Source organism: Pleurodeles waltl, chromosome 9 (assembly GCF_031143425.1).
Source record: "Pleurodeles waltl isolate 20211129_DDA chromosome 9, aPleWal1.hap1.20221129, whole genome shotgun sequence".
NCBI classification, from domain to species: Eukaryota; Metazoa; Chordata; class Amphibia; order Caudata; family Salamandridae; genus Pleurodeles; species Pleurodeles waltl.
In genome coordinates, this window is record NC_090448.1 from 209,902,850 (window position 1) to 209,928,797 (window position 25,948).

The 25,948-nt window shown below is 45.4% G+C and overlaps 1 protein-coding gene across 4 annotated transcripts in view; it reads right to left on the reverse strand.

Annotated features, from left to right (window-relative positions):
* PXK (PX domain containing serine/threonine kinase like) overlaps window positions 1–5,318 on the reverse strand; it is a 317,799-nt gene extending 312,481 nt beyond the window's left edge. For all 4 annotated transcript variants that reach the window (XM_069206554.1, XM_069206556.1, XM_069206555.1 and 1 more), the window contains exon 1: window positions 4,925–5,318. In XM_069206554.1, the coding sequence (XP_069062655.1) occupies window positions 4,925–5,026 (102 nt within the window). In that variant the 5' untranslated portion in view covers window positions 5,027–5,318. The remainder of the gene's footprint in view (window positions 1–4,924) is intronic.
* Window positions 5,319–25,948: the final 20,630 nt, after the last annotated feature.

A 25,948-nucleotide genomic window follows, 5' to 3' on the forward strand; every position in this document is an offset into this window, starting at 1 on the left:
CTGGTTTTTGGCTGGTTAGATGTTAGTTTATGGCTCCAACATCCAACTGACAATCTTGCATAGTGCTCCAATTAGAACTAGTTTAAGGTTCTGCTGGATGTGGCAATTCCCAGTTACTGCACTGCACCTGAACATGGAAAGTATCCACTGCTATTAATCAATACACTAAAGAGAAATACACTTTGTTCTGTACTCACACAAGTGACTATGCATGTGTCATGGTCATTCTGATAAGGCCTATGGTATTGCACAATGTCAGGTTTATAATAGCGCTGACCCTGCTTTTATTCCCTTACTGTCTTTGTGCAGCATATCACTGATGAATCACATCTGCTATTTCCTCTGTTGTGCTCGGTCTACAGGAGTGCCTGTCTCCAAGAATGCTTGGAATTGAATTTGAAAGTGCCATTCTTCTTAAAAAAAAAAAAAAAAAAAAGTAATAAATCAATATCAAGCATGCACTAATGAAGCCCTACCTTGAAAACATATTGTGAGGCATGCACCAGTGAAGCTTGATTACTTAATACGAGGCGTGCACCAATGAAGTCAGAGTTTGATAACTTATTGTGAGGAATGCACCAGTGAAGCCATAGCTTGATACCTTAATATGAGACATGGACCAATTATGTCCTAGCTTTCTAATATTTGATCTATTGCATCCCACCTAAATATCAATTCTATTTCCATTGCTTCAAGAAGTGCTACTTGAATACCAGTTAAGGAGTCAAGCAGAGAGGAGAGGGGAGGGGACCCTTGGAGACACAGACATTCAGTGCTCTGGTTATTAAGATCATGTTCTTACATTTCCATGGTGCAAGTCCTTCTTGTCCACAAAAAGAGGCAAATATTACAAAGTGTCATTGGAAATGTTTGCATTCAATATATACGAACAAGATAGACTGGTTGTTCAAATCTGTATATGAACACAAAAAGACTATTTAAGGAAAAAAGATGTCTGGTTTTTTTTTTCCGTTTCAGTTATTGCTTCATGGTGTACAGCCATTCCTGAGGTACAGCCAACCTGTGATTCGCCCCTAATGGCATCCAGGCCTGGGCTTTTTCAAGGCGTGGGATTGAGATTATGTTGATTAAGGAGGGTGGTTTGATTTGGTCCCAACTCTTATTTGGTACAGAATAAGAATTAGGGCATTCTAGCCTTGAGGAATTCATAAGTGACCTGTTAAGGTGAGACAAAAATTTCCAGCATAGGGGTCCCTGTGGTCCTCTCAGTGCGGGAGAGACTCTGTCCTGCTGAATGAAGCACTTCGGCCACAAAATATAAATTTAACCAATCAGCAAATCCTATTTGAACATACTGAATGTGAACAACTGAATAACACTGTACATATTTAAAGTGTTGTTGCGTCCTCCCCAGCCTAGTACCATGCTCAAGAACACATCACACACAGAGCTCATAATTAGCATCCTTACTCAACAGCGCACAACAATCAACTGACTTCTCAAAATCCCATCACTGCCAAAGACCACACCCTAAAATGTCTCAGATCGATTACGTAACACCCTTTGTAAGTCCGCCCCTAGTCACAGGGTCCTAACGCTTACAGTTACAAGACACTACAGGTGTCAGACTGCACCTTTGCAGAGAAAGAGGTGAAATAACACGTACAACATTTACACCCTAATACATTTCTGTTGATGCGCCGAAAAGGAAAGACACAAACACTACAGTTGTAATTTGTTACAGCTTTATAAGGCGTAAACCAGCCCAAAATGAGTCTGGGAGTTTGACATGAAAAACAATAAGAACAGTTACAAAGAAAAGCAAATGAATTAAAATAATAATTATTTCCAGCTGTAAGCCAGTTGCTGTGTGTCGCATATCAACGACGTAAGAAAACTAGGGGTTTTGTAGTTGTCGACCCAGTGCTTAGTATGCTCCTCGGCTACTGAGGAGGAGAGGAAAAGAGAGAAGAAAAACTGCCTAGTGAACATAATCTGCGGAGTTCTGCTTAAACTATCAATTTGAACAAGACAAAGCTGATAATGATGCTCTAAAAACTGGAGTAATTTGCCAACTGTGATTGACTTTCAAAGTGATTTATAAATTAATGTGGTTAACATCTGGAAGGCAGGCTAAAAAAGAAGGGCACTCACGAAATAGTTACTTTAACTTGCAACAACTTGATGAGACAGCCTTGAAAAAGCAAAGTAGTGAAACGTGTCAGTTGGATTGCAATAAGCATTTTTCTACTGTAAATCCGTATGTACATTGAGAATAATAAATGTGAACTATTTTTGGGAAGTGAAGGGTTTGGTGGGAGAAGTGAATTTGATTAGCTTTTAGACGCCCTCATCACTTATGGGATTATTAATCATTTTTTGGTATAACAAATCTGCACAAAGGGTATAATGTATTAAAAAGGGCATATACAAATACATTCAAATTATAGGAAGAAAGGGAAATGAATTGTACAAGATTTACCCTTAACTTCACATTATTGCATACTGATCACCTACGATCAAACTGTTAAAACCCTCTGTCTATGGAATAATTGCGTAGGGAAAATAATAAAAGAGCAACAGACCATCAACTGTGGTGAAAACAAACCTCAGTATCATACACAAGACAAAATTAAGCAAAATGTGTCCTTGGAAGAGGAAAGCTTTGAGGTCTATCCTAAAAATATAATAGCAAACTCATTAATCTGTGTGCCAACTGCTCTGGGGAGGCGCACATGTATGGTGTGTGATAACACAGCTTCAAAAACAGGCAAGTGCCAGCGAAATATCTGGAGGGGTTTGCAGCCATGCAATTTGCAATTGCTTCTCTGTGGATGTCATATGGCATGTTTTTGTTCTCTCTACCTCAACCTCCTGCCTTGTAGAGATATCCACACTATGACAACCTGAGCTTAGCTGCATAACAACCTCGTCAATTATTCGTGCCATCGCCAAGGGGCCCAGGAGAGTACCACTGGAGAAAGTAAGTACCAGAGTATGGACAACTGTTGGGTGGAAGAAGCAAAATCTGGTGGCATCTATGTACACTTTCACCATTCTACCATGGAGGAGACACACCAAATCCCTTGTGAGCTTTTGTAGTCAACAACAGTCGTCTGAAAAGACGTAAGAACACTCACATGATAGAAGGGTCATTTTAGCATAGGGTGATCAGAAGTCCTGGATTTCCCTGGACAGTCCCAGGTGTCAGTGGACTGTCCCGGTGTCTTGACGCAATTGTTAATTTTAAATAAATATCCCAGTTTTGGAAGATAGGTCAGGTCATCCTGCAAAGAAGAAATTAAAGGTATGCTCTCCTTTCCACAAGCGCCCCTTAAGTCTGAAATCATTTAAGTTGTGACTGTTTCTGCAAGGCGGCACAGGAGGCGCCTACTCCCAGCAGAGAGATAAAAGGGGGAGGAGATGGCAGAGGGACGAAGGATGGAAGCGCTGTCACTGCTAAAACGTAGTCTTGTAAATGTGTGATGTGTGTATAATATGCACACATTTACAACTGTAGCGCGCACACATACACATATGTATACACACACACACTTACAAGGATATGCCAAAAACGGCCAGGCCAGATATAGAAATAAGGCTAAAGGTTTTAGTGCTACTTTTATGACTGACCTGTCCCAGTTTTTGCTTCTCAAAATCTGGCCACCCTATTCTAGCAGGGTACTCAGATAGATCCCTACCCAGTGTTCCTGTGGCTGTTCTTCTCAGGCATACTTTTCGTAAGCAACTGCCTGTCCTTTTGCTGCTCAGCTATCTGAATACAATTTACGTTGTAAATTGTATACATATGCAGTGAGCACTCTGAAGTGCCTCCGGCAAAAAGCCTTATACTAAAGTATTGCTTTAAGCACACAAATGCATGATATAAACGTGCCCAAATATATTTCTAGTGCCGCTAAGTCCTGAATAAAGATGTTTATTGGAAATGTAAATAGATAGGGGAAATAAGCAAACATTGTTGCTTAGCTTGTACAGGCTATACCACAGGTAGAGAGGGATAGAGCAACTAACTAACCCTTATTTATTCTAAGAAATACCTGCCGGCAGCACGGAGTTTACACCACGGTAAGCCTTAGCTATATTACTTTCTCAGGTTCAGAGAAAGGCTATGTCTTCCATTTCTTAGCACGCTGTTGATAATCTATCAATCATTTTCACTTCCATGCCGTTAGTGGCGACAGTCGCCAGTGCGTGAAATTAGATTATGAAAGCTGGAAGAACGCCTCACTGGTGAAAAAAGGGACAGTGGAAGAAAGGGATGAATAGCGGAGGAAATGATAATCAGCAAATAGAAAGAGCGTCTCTGGGAAACGCCAGAGAGAAAAGACATTAAAACTAAAACAGAGATTGACAGCGAACAATGGAGGGATGGAGCGGGACACTAAAAAGAAAAAAAACGAAACAATAGGAAATAAAGAGATTAAAGCATGTCGGGGAACTAAGAAATATACGGGGGGTGGAAATGAGGTGCAAGGAAAACGGCAAACGTAGAGAAGAACAAACAGAGCAAAAGATCGAGACAACATTAAACGGGGATAGAAAATGGTGAAATAGAAGAAAAACAATAGTAAAGATCAGAAGATAGAGACAGACATAAAGATGTTCAGGCGGCGCAGTCGAGACATATGAAAAAAATAAAGACACGTCCAGCAAATAAATAACAAGCGTGGACCATAAGAGACAAAAATCAAGAGAGAGTGATGAATGCGGGGCAAAGGTGGGAGAAAACGAAGGAAGGCGATAACGAGATACGGAGGAGGCCTGAGAGTTCCCAGGACCTTATCCGCTGGCGTCCCCCGCTCCCAGGGCAACCTCTACCCCTCCTCATGGGCTTCGGCCCACCGGCCGCGACGGTGCCCGCTCCCTCACCCCCTCTGCCAGCTCCGGGGCTCACTCGAGCGCCCCCCGGCAGCCCCCGAGCACGGACCCGCCGATCCCTTACCGTGTGGGAATGGAGGCTCTGGCTGGCCTCGATCACCGCTGTCAGCGGCACCGTGTCGTCCAGCAGCACCTTCCCTGCCGGGGGCTTCTCCATGAACGCCATGCGACGGGCTGCAGCGCGGTCCAACGGGGCAGAGGAGGCGCTCGGGCCGGCAGCGTTGGGCGCTCTGCGGGGCTCAGCGCTGGAGACGGAGGCGGCCCCGCTGTCAACAGGACGGCCCCGGACTCCGCCGGGTCCTAGCGCTCCACGCACGCAATTGGCGTACAGCCTGGTTTAAGAACCTGCTTCCCTCCGCCACCTCCGCAGGCAATCGGATTCCCCCCATTTCGCCCTCTGTTAGAGCCAGCCTTTCCCCTGCCATCCTCCTCTCCGCCCCTAATAATCACTTCCCCTCCCACCGCCACCTCGGACTCCGCCCCTTGCTTTTCCTTTCGTAACACGGTGTTATCTATCACTTGCTAATTTACACCTCCCCCTACCGCCCTTTTCTCCTCCCCCTACCCGCTACTCCTTCTCTGCCAGCTTCTTCTGACAGCGTGCCTCATTTCCTCGATCTCTTTCTTGCCATTCTCCTGTCCGTGCCAACCACTTTTTTCTTCTACTGTGATCTCAACCTACTCTTTACCGTGACCACACTATATATGCCATATTTTGGACGACACATGTAGCATGATCACAAATAAAATGTGCACAACCAACAAATACAACAAAAGTGTCAAATGAAATGTACATCAGCGCCAGGATACCCGCGCGGGCGATGGTGTGCTTTAAAAACATACAACAACATACAGTGGCCTCATTTGGAGATGGGTGACAGTGGGTCAACCACTGCCCTACCTGTTGATTCTCCCTCCTCATGAAAAGTGAAAGAGATAGTGGCTTTCCAGGTGGTGAAGTCTCTAGCTCCACTACCAAAACTGTTGCACAAAGAAGCCACTGGTTTACTGTTATGCTTGCAACCATTTATGTACAAGGGTGCTCTCATTGTACCTGGAGCGCCTGCTCTAACTGATTACATAGTCCTGCGAGTGAAGTCAATTGCCTAAACAAGCCTCCCTGCCATGTCTGACAGCAGACAATGTTGCCTGTGTGTGTTTTCATGCTGACGGTAAGCTGCGTGGCATTGTCAACAACACTGGTGACGAAGACAGGCGCCACTCTTACCTGTGGGCATGCCTTATATCTCTTTTGATAACTTATTTATAAGATGACACGTATAGGGTAACCATCAATTACCCTCAGAGGTCGACACAAATCTTTGGTCTCAGATAGGAGCGAGATACCATCCTAACAGTCAACATCGATAATATCCTATCAATAAACATCAATTTCAATTTGGAGTCAGTAATTTATACGCACCATGACCTATGTGGTCATGAATCACCACACCAGTTTAATAAAGTTCAAATATTTATTGCCCTTTAGATTAACAATGCTAAGATCATGTAAATCCAACACAAGACCAAATCATAAAAGTACAGGAATAACACAGGCTGCCAAACCTTTGAAAGAATCTTAATTTAGACAGAATATTTATCATTAAACATTCAAGAACCACCATGCATAATAATAACAATAGTAGATGGATGATAGAAACAGTATACATTTAGTTATCGCAGATGAATTGTTTACAATCAAATTATATGAAACTGCCAAATTTAGAATTTGGCATCCTTAACTATTACTCAAATTTGATAAGCATGTTTGGGCTTAAAGCAAAAAAGAAAATAAGACAAAAATTAGTTTGGAAAACATCTGGCTATGGTGCTAACCAAAATAGCGATTGGGTTTTCTAAAGAGAGAAAACATAAACATCTGCAAGAAAGACAAATGCACATTTGGTTATACCTCTCCTAAATGGATCAGCAAGCAGCAATATCTCCATCAGTTGAGCATCTTCTGGTCTTCTTCACTGGGCAATGACATAATAGCGAACAGGTAAGTAATGTTTGGCCTTGATGCATCTGAACCGTCAATGACAGAAAGCGAAGTAACTTCATTTCACTAGGAGAGTAAAAGAAAATCTGTAAAAAAAACTGAGAACAAAAGGAACTGAGAAGAACTAGTCTTTCATCAATTCAGTCTTGTTATATTAAATCCCTAGACTAAGTTTATATTGGTCAGTCTATGGGGTAGTTTAGGTCAGAGCAAATTATAATTATTCCACGTTCTAAGAAGTATCTTTTCTTCATTTTCTCTATTCACGATTGGCTCATCATCTCTCACCTCAGTCACCAGTTTCTGCAGTAGAATCAATTGTTGCAGGTTATGCATGAGCACTGAAGACTATTGTTCTTGGGTACACATTATCTCATCCCAGGAAGACAGATAAATGTTACAACGTAAGAACATAACTTTTCCACAGTAAGCAAGTAACATAGGATGCTTAGAGAAACATCGTTTGCAGCGTTAACGCTTTTAAACCATTGCTTCTGAAAAATTACTAAAAAGTGAGGCTTTTTAAAAAAAAAATGCTAAAACATGAAGAATAAAACATTTCCTAATATTTAAACTATTAATATTTTTAGTACATGTTAAAATACATTTTCAGTACATTTATGTATAAACAAAATACATTTTCATTAGACTGTTATTTTCATAATTGTACATGTTGTTTATGGTGTCCACCATTTCAGCTACAAGTTTTTATTTATTAACTTTTTCGGTGCCTGGGGTGACCTGGTCTCGTCCTTGCACAAAGTTCCCGTGTGTGAGGGACGAGACCAGCTCATCCTGCACGGGGAGAGCGCTAGCCTCCCTCCCACTACCCCCAGTTGGGGATGGAAGGGGAATTACTTTCCCTTCCACCTCGACCACCTCCCTTGGCAATCTGATGACGTCAGTGTGCTCACAATGCGCCAACATCATCAAATGCTGCCGGGGACGCACTGGAAGCCATTTGCTCCCACCGCGTTAGGAGAGAGGACCCTTTGCAGGTGAGTCCTTTTCCTGGGGGGTGGCCTATTAAGACCCACTACAGTGCAGGCGGCACTGGAGGGTGTGTCCGATTCATGGCGGCCCTTCGGATGCCATGCCCAATAGCTTACTTCCTATCCATGTACACCATGGTGGTGCCCTACAGAGAACCTGCTAAAATGGTCCCCATTTATGTCCACCCAAACTGTGAGAGACATTTGTGTGTTTTAAAAAAAAAACTTTTCGAGGTTAAGTACAGTACAGGTCTCACCGTCTGTCAAGACATCATGCTATGATAGAGTTGCATCAATATATATTTTTTAATATATTAATTTTTTTTATGTAAAGCAATTTACGCCAGCGGGACTGGGGCAGCTTTGATGAAAACCATGGCAACACTTGGGAAGCTCTAAATGTGCATTTTATTGGTCAACATGCCAAACTTTAAATAAAGAATAAATTAACAAAGCTTAAGCTGTCTTGCTAAATGTTAGCTTATATTGTCCAGTTATCCCTTTTGCTTACAAGATAGTGGAGAAGGATAGATTTTTTTTTTATAGAGTTTGAACTCTTCTCACCAGAGCAGAAAGAGCGTTTCCAGTGCGGTGTACAACATTTTCTGCATCAGGGTATTTACACGTGGGAAAGAGGGATCTTTTGTGGTTGGAGCAAAGGTGGACTCGCAGAGTAAGCACTGCAACTGGATCTGTCAGGACCAGTTTTACGGGATGGCGATTCTATGCTGTCACTGAGGGTATAGAACTCAGATGCCACCAGTAGGCCCCGGCCCCAACACCCGCAAAACGTAAACCGACAAAGTCTTATTGTTTTTGGCATTGGAATAATTTTATTTAAAAGTCAATTCATTAAAATGAGGACACATAAAAACATATCTTGTAAGTCCAAATTCAAACTTGTCATAAATGATAATAACAACACAACCAAGGATCCTCCCGCGTCCCGATCACCATTGGACCACACAGGTGAACCGTACTTCACCTGTATCCTTGGGAGGGCGGTTCCCAACACCTCACTGTCCCTTGTCCACGTGCTCAGGGTTCCGCCCCCACCCCAACACCAAGTTGCCATGGGGGTGCAACAGGGTGGCCAGGAGCGGGAGCCCCGTGCCCACCCCAGCGATCTGGGCACCCTAACCCCCAAGCTGGTGTGTACATCCGCCGGTTGATTCAGGACTGCAGGATCCTACCTTCAGTGTTATCCAGAGTACCCTGCCTTGGGTACCTCTCTGTTGCTTAGGGTGAATTTATTATCTCATCTCCCGCCACGAGGGCGACCAGGGGCCCAGGGTCCTTCGACCCCCCCCCCCCCCCGAAATGAACCGTGGGGAAAAAGGCCCAAACAACCTCACTGCAACGGTCCGTGCCCACATCAGAGAGATGCACCCTGTTCTTAGCATCTGACTGCACCTCCACTAGTCTGTGTAGGGTATTCCCTGCACGCCCTGAACCGGGGCACTACCATGGTAGGCTTGCCTCTCCATGACCAGGTCTCACCTGTATATGGTAATGAGGTCTGGGAACAGAAGTCCCCCGCACCCCTCCACCTTCTGGACCAGTTGCTGTAGCTGAGCGACTCTCAGCCCACCGATCCCACACCACGGGGTACGCACCGAAACCAACGCCGGCCGGGGCTTGCGGAGCGGGGGCAACCTGTAAGCCACCTGCCAGACAGTGACTGAGCACCCATAACCTGTCCTGCTACTGAAATAGAAGAAACAAGCATGAGTATGTTTTACAGAAGCGAAGCATAAGCAAAGCAAAATAGCATTTGTTAATGCATCACAGGCCGAATACAACGTCAACAGCAGACAGGGGGCCACTAGCCGCTTGTTCCCGCTTCCCCTGAGGACATACTGGCGTTTGCCGCCACGGCAGCCGCCCCTTAAAGAAATGACAGACAAATAACCAGTTCGGGGCCACGGCTACTTCTGAGTCCGCCGTCGTGCCTGAAGAGAGCCAATACCGAACCTGTTCATCTTCACCCATGTGAAGGAAAACCTTGCTGAGGAAGTGCGCACTTCTCTAACAGGAAATGGGGGTTGCTGCCTTACAGATTTCAACAGCACCACAAACAGGGTGCCTCGCTGGCAGCCGCCCTACAGAAATGAGTGCCCCTAACCCAGGACAACCACAACCCAAACATTCTTTCTTTTAGGTCGAATGAGCAGCTGCTCGCCGCGGTCTCAGCAGAATGTTGCTGAAGCATCATAGCTTCTGGCCGGAACAGGCCTCCTAGGGAGTGGGAGCACGGGGGTTCCACAAACAGGGCGAGAGAGAGCCGGCCTGCCAAGGAGAGAGAGAGAGACATCCTGCTATTGTCTCAGCGATGGTTTGCTATGCCCCCACGCTAGGCTTGCATTGGGCAGGGAAAGGAGCCCCAAGGCTCGAGACGGGAGTGACTCGTGTAAGCTGTGCATTGACACATGAGATGTGAGTGCATCCCTGCTCGCGCACTTCGGTACCCTTCTGCCAATACAACACTGATGAAGCACCGCCATTGCACAGAACGAAGAGATATGTACTTGACAAACATACCTATCAACCCAAGGGCAAGCAACTGAACAGGTATCATATTTGAATGAATATGGGTAGGTTACCCTTCCTGTTCACACAACATCTCAGCGAAGACTAGGCGCCTGGTGGGTAGCTTTTCATGCCTGGGTAGTAAAATGTAATTAATTTGGGTATCTCATGACCTTGTCTACAGTTTACATTTTTCCCTGTGTTTTCAAATCTCGGCTCTCTATGAAGTGTCGGAATTAGTTATTCCGCGCGGGATGCTGAAAGAAACAGTTCGTCATCGCTTTATTTTACAGACATGCAGAGATCAACCAGGCTTCTCCTTCTTCAGTGCTTCATACCTCTTTGAATTGCCTGAGTGATTTACGGACTCACAGTAGCTTGGTTACTGTAAAATTTGTATTAATTTTTCTGACCTTGATAGGATAAAGGAATGAGCGAACTTTGGTCAGACTGGACCTCTAATTTTTGGGCTCCCAAATGATTAGGTGTCTCACCCGCCATAGGGGTGCGATAGGGTGGCCAGGGGCAGGAGCCCCACGCCCCCCTCAATTCGAGCAACTGAGTCAATGAAATACGTTCGTGTTTAAGCCTTTCACACAGCGATGCAACCAAAGGTCAGCAGAAGCTCCATCTACAAGCTTCCATGACTAGTTACCTATGATGCAGACATTGCGGCACATCAAGGGTGCTAGGGAGCCCTCCCAAACTATTTCCTGCCAGACCTTCCTTAAGTGCTGGTAGTGCATGCACCCTGGCTGTGCCTACAGGTAATAATGCAATCCATAGCTGGTTAAGTTATCCCAGCCCCAGGAGCCACCTTAGAGATTCTGTACATGGCTAGGGTTCTTCTTACTTACGCCCAGACTTTAAAGGCTGGAGAACACAGACAGTCGCAGAGTAGCATCGGGTTCTATGCAGTTCCTGCGGTGAGTCATGTTAACTTGGCACACTAAAATTACTTATATGTAATGCACCTTCAAAATATTACTGAGGAAAATTGTTCCTGTGCCAAGAGTGTATTTGGAGTCGACAGTGCCATTGTGAAACCTAACCGCTGACCCCGTCCCTGCCACGAGTTTAAAGCAGGATTCGGGGATCTACATTATTGCTATATATTAATGCTTGCACACGACCAAGCCCAGCCCCCTACATGATTTTCGAATTAGAATTTGCTAGCAAGGATGACCTACCTACTGATTGAATTGAATGTTTATTCATTGATAATGACTAATTCAGCTGTACCATTTGTACCACCTGTTGGTACTTCTCACACACTTCTGCAAATTATGAGAAGCGCTGAGCCCGAAAGGAACAGTAGTATATACACTGGCACAAAGACCCATTAACTATTTCTCATGTTACATAAGCACCCACAACAATAATTCCATATTACATGGGATCCCGGGTAATATGGGTTTTACCCAGCATTTCTGCCTTTGAATGTGTCGGTGCCAACGACCCCAATTTTTGTAATTTTTTTAAAAAACATTATTACAAAGCAACCCTCACTGGTTCACCATTCGATTGCAACCAGCTATGTTTTCAATGCCAAGCGCACATTAATTCTTTGGAAAATCAATGGATTCAGTGTACCCCTGTGCTCACTTACCGCACCCCACATGGAGCCTGCATGGTTGCTTACCAGTGCTAACATGACTTACAAGACTTTAGCAACTGAACATTTCATTTGTTCTCTCTTCATACACTCCTCATTGAATTTTTCACATGCAAGTATCCGCATTAGATCCAGAATGACCCGTAATTAGCACGACCAGTATCTCCAACATGTTGCTCCAGGAAGTATTGCTCTACTACACGAGTTTTGGGACATCTGGTGAGACTGTGTAAGAAAAGCCAAGGACAAACCACAGCTTCCCATGACGAAATGCTCCGAAGAAGGCACCATCACCCCCTAGCACCCTTGTGAAAATAGCACCTCCAGCCTGGGGACTTGCGCCCCCCTTTAAAGAAACAACGAGGCCCCTCGTCTGTTTCACCGAGAAGGTGAAACTTTGAAAGGCGCTAAATCTACACTCAGGAACAGGGATGCTGTTAAAGTAAATATGTAGACCCGGCACCAAGGTTCCATACAGTATGTGTGTTGATTAAGAAATGATCTAGCCCATGAGCAAACTCCCTCATAGGAGAGTACTGTGTTCAAAAGAGACTGTATTCCAAATGTACTTGCAGGAGAAGTAATTACACTTGATGATAATCCTTAGAACGCTATTCATTTTTGTCGTTACCTACGAAAGGATTTGACTGTGCATTAACTAGCAAAAGAAAGCGAGAAATGCCTTCCCTACCTAAGATGGAAGCGTATTCTGGGCGAACTTAGATTGGCAATGCAAATCCAGCGCACTAGATAAAACACCATAACAATGACCCACAGAACACACGAGGATACGAACCCACCTTCCCTTACTCAGATTCATCGTTCAATAAGTTTACGAACCCCTGACCAGGGGTAGCCTGCTGCATAAAGGCACTAGACCTTGCCACTGAGCTATAGCTCCTTAACATGCAACTAAAACCAATAAAGTGAAATTCTTCCTTAGGAAATGACTGCCCTTTACGCCGTTTGCCTATGTTGAGAGTATTAGCTATTGTGTTTTTAATCGACGGGTTAGCCCAAAAGAACAAGCTATTGTTTCACATACATATCATAGGTCATATGCCTAAAAAATTGCTGTTATTTTGCCCCAACAGCACTCAATAGATCCCAACCATTCTGTGCTGCGTACTAGCGAACAACACAGCACAGGTACACCACCTAGTTGGGTGTCCACATGTTTGCTATAACACCTTCATTGAACATGACTAATTCAGCCCATTAGACTAAACACCATAGGGCGATCTAGCACAGCAAAGATGCACTCCTTCGGGTTGGTAATCATAAAAATACCACAATATGCTCCCTTTCGTTCACCATGTACCCCTAGACATCGGTACCTCTCTAAATAACAGTCAGAACACCCACCCAGCCCAGTTCGGCTCAGCCACCCGACTGCTGTGAGGGATCCCTGGCGGCACCCATTACACACATACGGTATCAGCGTGCAATGATTAAAAGCTAATATGACAGTAACCATGTGAGCACCACGCCAAAAATTAGGCGAAATCCAACCAGCTTAGAACACATGCAACTATCCACCACCTGTATCCTTCTACTGCCCCCCTACTTCCTACACCTCACAGGGTCGCCCTACTGTGATGCAATAATTAGAATCCTGCAGATAAAGTACAGAATTAAAACCATATAGATGTAAAGAAGTTATATCAAATAGAATATACTCAAGGAACCGTTGAGATTTTGACCTCAGGACCTCCTCATTATGAAGCAGGCGCTTTAACGACCCAAACCACAGCGCTCCACACAAAACACCATACTTCCTAAAGCATGCTAGAGCAGCTGAAGCCCCGACTTCGCAGGCCAAGGAGCGCACCACGCCTAGGCACGCGTTCGGGGCCTGTAATGGAAGCATTAGATGTGGGAGACAAACCAAGATCGGAGACTGCCCCTGAACATGGCCCTGAATTATTAAACTTGATTGACATAGTATTTGAGAGCACTTCCGTGATATTGCAGCAGATGGCGTTGTTGCTTTTCTCTGCGAAACTAGTCACCTGTGTGCCTGCCTTCCGTAAATCGATATGCTGCACACAGCACCGTTGATAGTTTAGTGAATTAGAATTCTTATAGGCATGTTACTCTCGATACTGGACATGTTACCCTCGGGCGCTTTAGGATCAATACTTTACTTGTGACAACATGCTGTAAATTGAACTAGAACACAGTGCTTGTACTTACCACGGTGTGGGCGGTCTACAAAACGCATAACCCAGCCGGAGTATTCACCACAAAAAAGCCCGGAGTAACGTGAGAATTAGCTCACTCACGACAGTAAAACGGTGTAACATAAAGACGGTGATTTGTCTCTGCGACCAACGTGAATTTAAAGCCGAAGTAATAACAATTTTTTTAATAATAACATCACAAACATGCATTCGCTCTAGCAAGGTATTGAGCCTAATGGTTAAAGCCTTGCAAACGTTAGTAAACATCCGTAGATTTCACACAGTTTTACCAAAACCGCCACTAGCGCGAGCCCCTCCCGGCAGCAAGCACGCCGGGAAGCGACATATCCCATGTGCTTACCGGAACAGGGCCAATGAAGAAACATGCCCAGGAGGTGTCCGGGACCCTGCCGACCCCTTTCCATACCGCCAATGAAGAAAGATGCCCAGGAAGGTGTCCGGGACCCCGCGGACCCCTTTTTCACGCCGCCCGCGGCCCTTTGACGCCGATCCCGGTCGCACCGCCCACGCCACATCCACGAAAAGGCTGAGGCCTGGTCCGGGGGCACTTAAGTACCCCCCAGTGGATGCGGCAATGCAGGCGGCGGCCGGAAGTGACGCGCGTGACCTCCCTCAATTTTGGTCTTCCGTCCTCTCACCTTGGGAGAGGGCGGAAGTGACAGGCCAGCAAAACGTAGGACCAGCGTCCAGGGCTCAGGCCTCGACTGACCCGGGTCCTAAGCGCCGCGCCCCCCCTATTGGGGAGGCGCTCTGTCAGAAGCATCTGCGACACACAATTACTGTAGAAGGATCTCTATCTACAAACAGTTGTCATAAAAAACGGAGGCACAATGTTAGCTTTTCAAAGTTGTCTCTACTGACACTGCCATTGCCAACCTGTTTCGCCTCGTCTGATGTCAGCCTTCACTTCTTACAGTGACCGCCATTCATATGTAATATTATTTTTGTTCCAGCTAGGGGGGAACCCGCCTCTGCAATGGTGTACTGGGAAGATCATCAATTGTGTGGCATATGGTAACTATGGGAGTTGCAGCGCACACATTTAATGGTTTACTCCATGTAACAGGTTGGCCGAACGATACACCAGACTGCCCGATTTGGTTGATACGTAAAGTGTTTTTATTATTCTTTATACAAGTTCAAATGGGGTTGTGGGTGATTGTCTTGTAGGTGAGTATTGGTGATTCTCTTCGCTCTTCTTCCCAATGATCTCATCTTCTTCTCTCTTCCTCTTTCAGGGGCCTCGCGGGAAGCGTATGGGAATAGAAGAAGAAATAGGTGTGGTAAGTATTTGTTTGCCCTTCTCTTATTCCTTTCGTCTCTCTACTACTTCTCTCCACTCTTCTGTCTTTAACACGTGGACTTCTCTGTTTGTGGGCCCTTCCTCTCTCTGTCCCTTCAGCCTTTTGGTGATGCCTGTGGTCCCTTAGTTTTCCCTTTATTATCTCTCTGTCCTGGGCTGGTGGGCTTCTTTCTTTTTGTTCTCTATTTCTTTTCCCTCGTATACGTCTTCTTTCCTTTCCTTTTCTTGGTCTGCTCTATTCGTGGCATATATGTCTCGCTACTGTTCTTTCCTTCCTTCCTTGTAGATTGATTCCTTGTCTCGCCTCCTCCCTATTATTTCCTAAGCTCAGCTCCGTGGCTCCCTGTGCGCCTCGTTCCCGTACTCCTGTTTATTTTATTCCTCACGCCCTCCCCCCCTTTTGTGCAGTACCCGTGGTTTCCTTCCCTCACCCCCTTTTGTGCAGTGCCCGTGATTTCCTTCCCCCGTCCTCCTCCCTCTTCCCGCTCCGTTCTCCCCGTCCCGAGTTGCCGTACCTGGCTTGGCCACGCTTCTCCTGAAGCGTGGCAGGCTCATTCGTATGCTCCCCAGGGCCGTTGTCGAATCCACACGACTCCGGACTCCCGCTGCTCTCCAGGTTGTCGGAGACAGGTCCTGGCGTTTTCCGGATCGTCTTCGTTCCTCGTCCTCCGCTGTTCTTCTCTCGATTCCCTCTCCGTCTCCTTCGGTCTCCACCACGTAATTCTTCCTCTCTCTCCCTGAGTGGGCAGTCCCGCTCCTTTAACCGTCTCCGAGTCACGCGGTTTTGGCAGGGAGCCAATCGAGAGCACCGCTCTCTGGGATGCTTCCGTGTTGTTCATGGCAGCGGCAGCACAAGTCCTCCTGGTGTGCGGGTCGGCCAGGTCCGACCCGTCACACTCCAATAACACATTAGCTAAAATACGATAGGTTTCAGACACAGAGTTATAGGTGAAAATATGGGCTATTTGTACTTACAAAAATAAATGCAGAGAAACGTCGAGGAAAAGAGTGAAGAAACCTGAAAGCCATCTGGAGTTTTTTTTTAAAAAGCAATCAAGAGTGTAGTTCCAATGCACTTAGCAAACTGAGTAGCTTACTTTTATATTTTCAGACAGAATTGAGCTGGAACAGGATACGGGGTAGGATAGCAAGTAATTTCTCACCATAATGGAGAGGGATGCATGGACGTAATTTAGGAGTCTCCAGGGGTCGCAGCTGCGACCTCCAGCTTGCCCTTTGCAACCCCTGGCACTGCCTCTGCGACCCTCTGGCCCCAGAGGTGGCAACACCAGTGCGAGGAACACAGGGGCAGCTCGTCAATATGGACTTTGCTTGGGGCTCCACTTCCTTGATTTCAATCAGTTTTTTATTACATTAATAGTGAATAATACATTATACGATATAAGTGTAATTAAATAGAGTACAGTTAGCTGGAATATAACCCTCCTTGGTAGCTGAGGTAAGTAAAAACACTTTTAAGCGTATGTTGTGTGCAAGCTCGCAGGTGAGTGTGTTTATGTGAAAGAGGGTGTGTATATGATTGAATGAAACACCTTCCAAAGTCATAAGAGACCACGTTGAAGAACACAACTGATAGAAAGAAGACTGGAGTCAGATACATCTTTGAATATGGGCATACTGCCGAGATTCAGAATCAAGATTCTTAACTTTCTGCCTCCTCACTGGATGACCAGGTATTTGAATACAAATTTATGTATCACACGAGGGGCATGTGCTGCAGACATTCGTTCCCAAAATATCTGAAAGGGAGGATGTCACTTTCAATTAAGCAGAAACTGAAGAGTTATTCTATGAATTCTCAAGCCACACATGTTATTCACGTCATACTCTTCTGGTCCTTAATCGAACGGAGGAGTTTAAGAAAGAATTACACATTTTTAAAAAGCCTTCAGTTGAAGTATCAGATATTAACATGGATGGACAAAGCCAATAGGTCTTGTTTATGCAAGAGCTATCGGCTTTATCATTTTTTTTTTTTTTACATATGTTGCACAGTAGTGTGGCTGCGTTTCAGCGTGGACAAAATAACTTTTGTGAGGTGAGGTACTGGAGAGTGGCATGGAGTGTTGAATAGTGGAATGGTGAAGAATGGAGTAGAGCGTTAGAGTGGAGAGGCATAGAATGTCGTGTGCTGAAGCATAGAATGGAGTTGCGTAGATTGGTGTACAGTGGACAGGTGTAGCATAGAGTGGACTGGGGTAGAGTGCATTGGTGTAGAGTGTTGCAAAGTATAGTGGCGTGGAGTACAGTGGTGTAGAGTGCAGTGGCATAGAATTCAGAGACATGCAATGCAGTGGTGTTGGTTGAGTGTTACACAGTACAGTGCAGTGGCGTAAAGTGTATTGGTGCAGAGTGGAGTCGTATAGACAAAATTAGAGTAGAGTGGCATAGAGTATAGAGGCATATGGTGTAGTGCTGGAGAGTACAGTAGAGTGGCATAGAGTGCAGTAGTGTAGAGTGGTGCAGAGTAGAAGACTAGAGTGTTGCATTAAGAGTATAACGGCATGGAGTGCAGTGGCATACAGTGAAGTGCTGCAGAGTGCACTGGCATAGAGTGGATCGATGCAGAGTAGAGTAGCATAGAGTTCAGTGGCATAGAGTGCAGTGTTACAGGGTAGAGTAGCGTAGAGTGTAAAGATATAGAGTTGCATAGAGTGCAGTTGTGTAGAGTAGAATGGCCTAGTGCAAAGTGGAATTGAGTACAGTGATGTGGAGTAGAGTGCAATGGCATACAGTGCAGTGGCATGCAGTAAAGTGACCTAGAGTGCAGTGGCATACAGTACAGTGGTGCAGAGTGGCATTGAGTGCAGTGGCGTAGCGTGGCTCAGAGTAAAGTAATGGGCATTGCCACACAGTGGAGTGGTGCAGAGCAGAGTGGACTGGTGTAGAATGCATTTGGGTAGAGTGTTGCAGAGTGTAGATGCGTAGAGTGCAGTGGCATGGAGTGCAGCAGCATAGAATTCAGTAGCATAGAATGCAGTGGCATAGTAGAGTGCAGCGGCATAGAGTGCAGTAGTGCAGAGTGGAGTGGCAGAGTGCAGTAATCAGAGTGCAGTGGTGCAGAGTAGAGTGGCAATGAGTTCAGTAGTGCAGAGTACAGTGGGTCAGAGTAGAGTGGTGTAGAGTGGCATGAAGTGCAGTTGCATAGAGTGGTGCAGAGTAGAGTGGTGTAGAATGCGGTGGCATAGAGTGGTGCAAAGTAGAGTGGAGTGACGGATTGCAGTGGCATAGAGTGGAGTGGAGTGCTGCAGACTGCAGTGGCATAGAATGCAGAAGTGCAGAGTACAGTGGCGGAGAGTGCAGTATTGCAGAGTATTACAGAGTCCTGTGGTGTAGAGGGGTGTAGAGAGCAGTGGCATAGACTACAGTGATGTAAAATAGTGCGCAGTGGTGTAGAGTGCAGCGACGTAGAGTGCATTAACATAGAGTGCAGTGGTTTAGAGTAGACTATTGCAGAGTGTAGTGCCGTGAAATGCAGTGGCGTAATGTGGATTGCTTCAGAGCAGAGTGAAGTGGTTTTGAGTGGAGCAGTGCAGGGCACAGTGTAGTGACCGAGAGCAGAGTAGAGTGTAATGCCAGAAAGTGGTGTAGAGTACAGTGGCATAGAGTGCAGTAGTAGACAGTAAATTAGAGTGGTGTACAATGGATTGGGGCAGAGTGCAGGGGCATGGAGTGCAGTGGTACAGAGCGGAGTGCAGTAGTGTAAAGTGCTTCAGCATAGACTGCAGTTTTACACAGTGCTGTAGAGTGGAGTGGCGTAGAGTGGAGTTCTGAAGAGTAGAGCGAGGTGGGGTGGCCTAGACTGGAAGGATGTAGAGTGCAGTGGCAAAGAATGCAGTGGTGTAGAGTAGAGTGGAGTTGAGTGCAGTGGCACGCAGTGCAGTGATGTGGAGTGGTGTAAAGTGGAGGAGTGCAGAGTAGAGTGCAGTGGTATGGAGTCATGGAGAGTAGCGTTGAGTGACGTAGAGTGGACTAGGCATGATGTGGGAGCACACTGTAATTATAGATAACACATTTTGAATTAAAATGATCATTACATTTGCACAGACATACAGTTTTACTAACAAAACTGTTAGAAATTGTGTCTCTTGTTGGCATAGTTATGCACCCTGTCCTAGTAGGGACCACAATCCTAGTCAGGGTAAGTTACAACACAGCCTAAATTATCCTGTGCTTATTGTCCGGTAGCTTGGTACAGAGCAGGCAGGCTTAACTTAGAAGGCAAGGTGTAAAGTATTTCTGCAATAACTCATACAGTAACAGAATGAAAACACCACAAAAAGTACTCCACACCAGTTTCGAAAAATATATAATATTTATCTAAATTAAACAAAACCAAAACAACAAGAATCCAATATGCACAAGTCAAGAAAACACTTTTTAGAGGTTTAAGTAAATCTTAATCCTTAGAAATCAATAGATGTATCTTTTTAGCACAAAGTACCTGGGATGCGTCAACAATAATGACACAGAGGGTCGCAAAGGAGGTGATGCGTCTGAAAGCAAAGTGATGCATCGATTTTGCAGGCGAGACGAAAGTGATGCATCGATTCTTTCCTCGCAGGCAAGGTGATGCGGCGATTTCTGGGCGCTGCGGGGATAATTTGACACCCAGGGACGATGTGTGGGAAATCCAAATGCGCTGCAATGATGAGACAGGCACTGTGTTGATTCGTTTGGCGCTACAGTGATTTTTCGGCCATGAGACAGGCACTGTGTCGATTCTGCAGGTGTTGAGTCGGTTTTGCAGGTATTGCATCAACTTATCTGGCGCAGTGGATTTTCTGTCTCAGGTGAAGTCTTTGATGGCCCAGAGACTTCTTAACCAGAAGTAAGCTCAGTCCCAGGCCTTGGAAATCACTTATGGGGGAAGGCGAAGTCCTTCCAGCAGAGTCAGTAGCAGCAGGGCAAAAAGCAGAAGAGCAGTTCTTCCAGAAAAGCAGTCTAGATTAGTCCTGTAGGCAGCACAGCAGTCCTTCTGACAGAGTCCAGTTGTAGGTCCAGAATTGTCTGATTTGAGGGGATCATAGACCACTGTATATATACCCAAATGTGCCTTTGAAGTGGAGGAGATTTCAAAGAGTGGTTTTGAAGTGCACCAGATCCCCGTTCAACCCAGTCCTATCTGCCAGGAGATCTGTGGGGGGTTATCAGTCCTTTGTGTGAGGTCAGGCCACTAGCCTTTGAAGTGTAAGTGAGAGCCCCTACACCCTTCCTGCCCAGGAAGACCCATCAGTATGCAAATCAATATAGATGCCACTGATTGTCCTGAGTTTATGGCTGTCTGGGTCTAATGCACAAGGAGAGTTGCCAACCAGTAAAGACCAAACATGGATTAGAGAGAGTCTGTAAGGCACAGGGAGCCGTAAGTGCAGAGAAATGCCTGCTTTCTAAAAGGGTCATCTCTTAAATAGTAATTGTTAGAAATGGGGTCTCTAGTTGGCAGTGATTTGCACCCTGTCCAAGTAGGGACCCTCACTCTAGTCAGGGTAAGGGAGTCACAAGGTTAAGCTAACCCCTGCTCATCCCCTTTGTGTGACTGTCTAAAGTGAATTCAAAAACAGCCCAACTATTATACTGACCCAGAAGTGTATTCCACAGATAGGCAGAGGCACAGAACGGTTAAGCAAGACATGCCCATTTTCTAAAAGTGGCATTTTCAAACTTACATTCTAAGAACCAACTTCACCAAAAGATGTATTTTTAAATTGTGAATTCAGAGGCACCAAACTCCTCATCTCTATTGCAAGGCAATCCCCATGTTACTCTATGGGAGAGATAGTCCTTGCAATAGTGAAAAACGAATTTAAGAGTATTTCACTATCAGGACATGTGAAAAACACCAGTACATGTCCAACCTATTAAATATACTGCACCCTGCCGATGGGACTGCCTTGGGCCTACTTTAGGGGTGACTTACATGTAGTAAAAGGGAAGGTTTGGGCCTGGCAAGTAGGTCACTGGCCAGATCGAAGTGGCAGTTTAAAACTGAACACACAGGCACTGCAATAGCAGGCCCGAGACATGTTGCACTCATGCTACTCATGTGGGTGGCACAATCAGTGCTGCAAGCCCACTAGTAGCATTTGATTTCAGTGGCGGCCGGTGACATTTGAAAGTGGTGGGGTGTAAAAGTTTGTGAAGAGTGACCTGTAGCGAGCGAGCGTAGTGAGCAAGCCTGGCAGTCGTAAAGGGGGCTTAGGGGGGGTTCTTCCCCTAAGGAAACTTTGAAAAAAGAGTGGTCAAACCGTGCATTTTTAAGTAAATTGGAGAATGCAAGAAGGTTAATAAGGCAATTGTGAAAGTGTAGTTATGACATCAATAGAGGGATTTTACATTATAATGATGTAGGTAGCTGCTTATTCACTATAACCAAACCACAGAAGTTCATAGCAGACACTATCTTTGGGAGCTCAAATGTGCAGTAAAGAAGTACAAAATATGAAATAGTGCACTAGCCTTTGGTCGCAAAAAGGTTCAACAAAGGAAGTACAAAGATGGTATAGACAGTGCACGAGCTTTACTAAACTCAAATGTTTAAAAGGCGAAATAAAGTGATGCATTAGATTTTGGAAGCAGAAAGGTCACACAATAGAAGTACAGAGGTAGGTATTGTACACTAGAAGCACAGCATCTCTGGCAGAAGAACTGAAAAGATAGTAGAAGGATGGACAGGCTTTGAGCTCCCTTCTCGCACACCATTTTCCTTCTGTCCCTTCATATTACAGTGCACTCCCTCGTACCCGCCCCTCCTCTCTCGCCAACCCTCACTGTCTACTCTCCTCTGCTCTTACTGTAGCTCTCACCTTCCCTTATGTTGCTCTCACTGGGGATGTCTATTGCTGGGGGACAGGCATGTTCTGCTGACTGCAGGCTGCACATTGAACCTGCTGGGACAGGTCCGAGTCACATCGTGTAATTGGTTTTAGCCTGATTGTTAGGCCCAGTGCTGTTCCGGGGTATGACAGCCCCATTCACGCTCTCCTGCGAACACTGAGTACGGGGAAGCAGTTTGTGCTAGAGCCTCGACAGCATTAAATTCCGCCAAGATGAAGCACCCAGAGCCGCGCCGTTATCTACTAACTGTGTGGCTCTGGGAGCTTCAGCTTGAAGGAGTTCAATGCTCGACGCCGAGGCTTTTCACACATCTCCAGCAGAGGCGAGGGCCCGCGTGCATTATGCCACTGAAATGACCGTGGCAAACGGTTTGATCATGGGCGTCAATTCACCAAAATGCTTGGGGTAGCGGAAGTGACGTCACAGGACATTACATCTTTGCTTGCACTCACACAGAAGTGCTTACACATACACTCGCTCTCACATGAACACACACGCACTCGCAAGCACCCAAACAACATACATTTAAAAGTGTTTTTTTACTTACCTCAGCTACCAAGGAGGTTTATATACCAGCTAACAGTACTCCATTTTATATTACACTGATAGTGAATAATATGTTATTCACTATTGCTGTAATAAAAAAACTGATTGAAAGCAAAGAAGTGGGGCAACGAGCTGCCCCTGTGCTCCTGGCACTGGTTTTGCGACCTCTGAAGCCAGGGGTCGCAGAGACAGTGCCAGGGGTCGCAAGGGTCAAGTTGGGGGTCGCAGCTTCGACCCCTAAATGACGTCCGTGGGTTTGATACGCATATTTGGGAAATGCGCAGATAACTGAGCGCAGTAGATCATTTTCAGTCAGCGGTACTGTATTACCACTTGTCTTGGAACTTTAAAGACAGAAACACGAATACACGGCAGGTTTCCTGCTTTTGTTAGTGTTTCTTTGAGAGGCAAACTCGTTCTTGTTGTTTGGCAGTGCTCGCTGGAGCAAGGCTAGAGCCAGGTAAAATGATACCTGAAGGTTAAAGTAAACCTGCACATTAAAAATAGATATAACGTGGCCATGCATAAGAAACAGTGGGGTATAGTGTTATTGATTTTTTAAAACTCGTAAAAGAGTACACAAAAGCCGCTGCGGTCATTACTTTTCAATAATGCGCCGTTAGGCTTAATATTATCAAATGAACATGGCTCACAACACAATCAATATATCTGACAGGGCTGGCGGTACGAGGGCATCCTTTATAGTGAAACCCAAAGGCATTGATTGATTTACAAAACGCATCCAATATCAATTGCTATAATGAATTGGATTCAGCAATACCGCCCAGCGACAGGACAACGGCGCCCAGCAGAAATTAATGCGCTCTCTTTCTTTCTGTGCATTTTTTCATTCACGCTAGGCAAAAATACCTACCTGACCTCATTTGAATGCAAATAATGCTTCTCCCATCAGCAGCTTTGATTATACACTTAACAAAGTACTGTACGCCTTATCCGACTTGAACTCCAGGTGAAGCAGGGCACGCGCCGCCTCTGAACACAAATAATTCATAAAGAAAAGCGTGGACTCGTACGGATCATTCGTACGAGTCCACACTTTCCTTCATTAATTCACAAGTATATCTATTGAGTTGGGTCTCGAAATGAACACACCCACAGTGTAATATTCACCGTTGTTTGATGACAACACCGATTTTTTTATACACTTACTTACCTGTGTGGATTAAGACAACTCAGTTCTGATCTGTTCATGTTTTCTGTATTTTCCACAACGCCTGCTGTGGGCTATGCTGCATGGCACCAAATGATGAACAAGCATTTGCAATGCAACGGGTCTCGCGTTTGCTCGAGTTCGAGCTATTCCCGTTTTAAACTCCTAACCGGGCTTTTCTTGACACATAAACTCAAAAGCAAAACAGTTTCAAATAAGCGAGCCACGGCCCCAATGAAGCCTGACGGAAACACATAAAAGGAAACAGAAGTTCGCTCGCTGTGAAACCTATTGGCAAAAGTGCAATTATCCATGTAACCGGCAAAAGTGCAATTAGTTATGTAAAAGGGTCGATGTCATGCAAAGCCCACGACTACTGCCCAGTGAGATCACACTGCCTGCGAAATAAAGAGAAAAAGTAGTCCAAAAACCACATGGAAAACATGGAGCCTCCTATGTATTCAATACTTGGTCGGTGAGCTCGAGGAGGGCTAAACACCGGAAAAGACGTATGCATACCTTTCACAAATGAACTGAAGCAAATTGTAAAAGGCAAGGCCACAAACCAACCAAACTGATGGTCATGACATGGGTGTGGTTACAAGCCCAGAGAGAGATTACAACAGGGACAGAGCCCTTTGCACACTCAACGCAAAAAAGGACACCAGGAAGAGAAACAGCCTCCTCCCCTAACCCCGCTTTGCCTCTCATCACATGCATGTGATTGCACTTGTACAATTCCAGGCCCCTGGCAACACCGCGTCTCAGTCAGCCAATCCTGGTGCTGCTCTTGCTGTTGCTTAGCACCAGGATTAGCTGGGGCAGGGGACCTCAACGCTCATTGCAGAGACCAGGGCCTGCGCCTTTGAGTCACCTCTGGCTCACTAATGTGCACTATGTTGCTGAGACTTAGTGAGCATGTCAGTTGGCCGGGCAAAGGTTGCCGTTCAACCCGACATGCGCACCTTGGTGCGGCCGCCTCTGGCGGTGGAAATCTAATCTGGCTGATGCTGCCTGGCAACATTGTTACTATTGTAACTATAAGCCCCACCCCATCATGCCCGCCTGGCTGCCTCAGGAGCTCTCGCGTTCCTCGCTCAATCACACACCACTGAAGTTACGTGTTAAAAAAACTGCTTACATCATGCTGCTGCAGCTGCAGCTGCTCTACTTACTGAATTTATTGGTGGTCCAGGGGGTCCAAAATAATCAGTAGGGCAATGCCCCAACAGCCTAACAGAGGCACCTTCCTGGATAGGGACTGTGCTCTTGAGCAGTGCCAGATTACCAAATAGGCAAAGTAGGCACCGGCCTATGAGCCCAGTCTTTTTAGAGGCCCCACGTCAACAGATCAAAATAATATTGATTTGATCTTGAAAGAAAATTACAATCAAGCTTTCTTAAATTGTTTCAAGAAGATAGAAAACAATGAATGAACTCAAAGAAAAGAAAACTTGACATTAAAAACTCTACAGAGAAAATACTGTATTAGTGTAATGCAGCCATTAACAACCTGAAGTACATAAACCATAGACATCAGATTCACATAACAGTTTGTCTATTAAAAGCTCACGTTCTGTCAGCTACCAGTTTGTAAAAAATATTTGGTGCAAACTACTTACGTGTAATGTTTAGTTTTCTGTAATAAAATTGGTTTATTAAAACTGTTGGTTGGTAAAATTAAAAACATATTAGGAGATAATTTGCAAGGGGGGGCTCCAAAATTTCTACTGCCCAGGGGCCTCCACAGGGTTTAATGCAGCACTGCTCTTGAGTGTAGTATAGAAGCAACAAGGGGTAAGGTCAGTGGTTGTTAGAGTGAGGTCAGAAGCATGGCTAAAAAAGCAAAACATCTTGTAACAACCTTG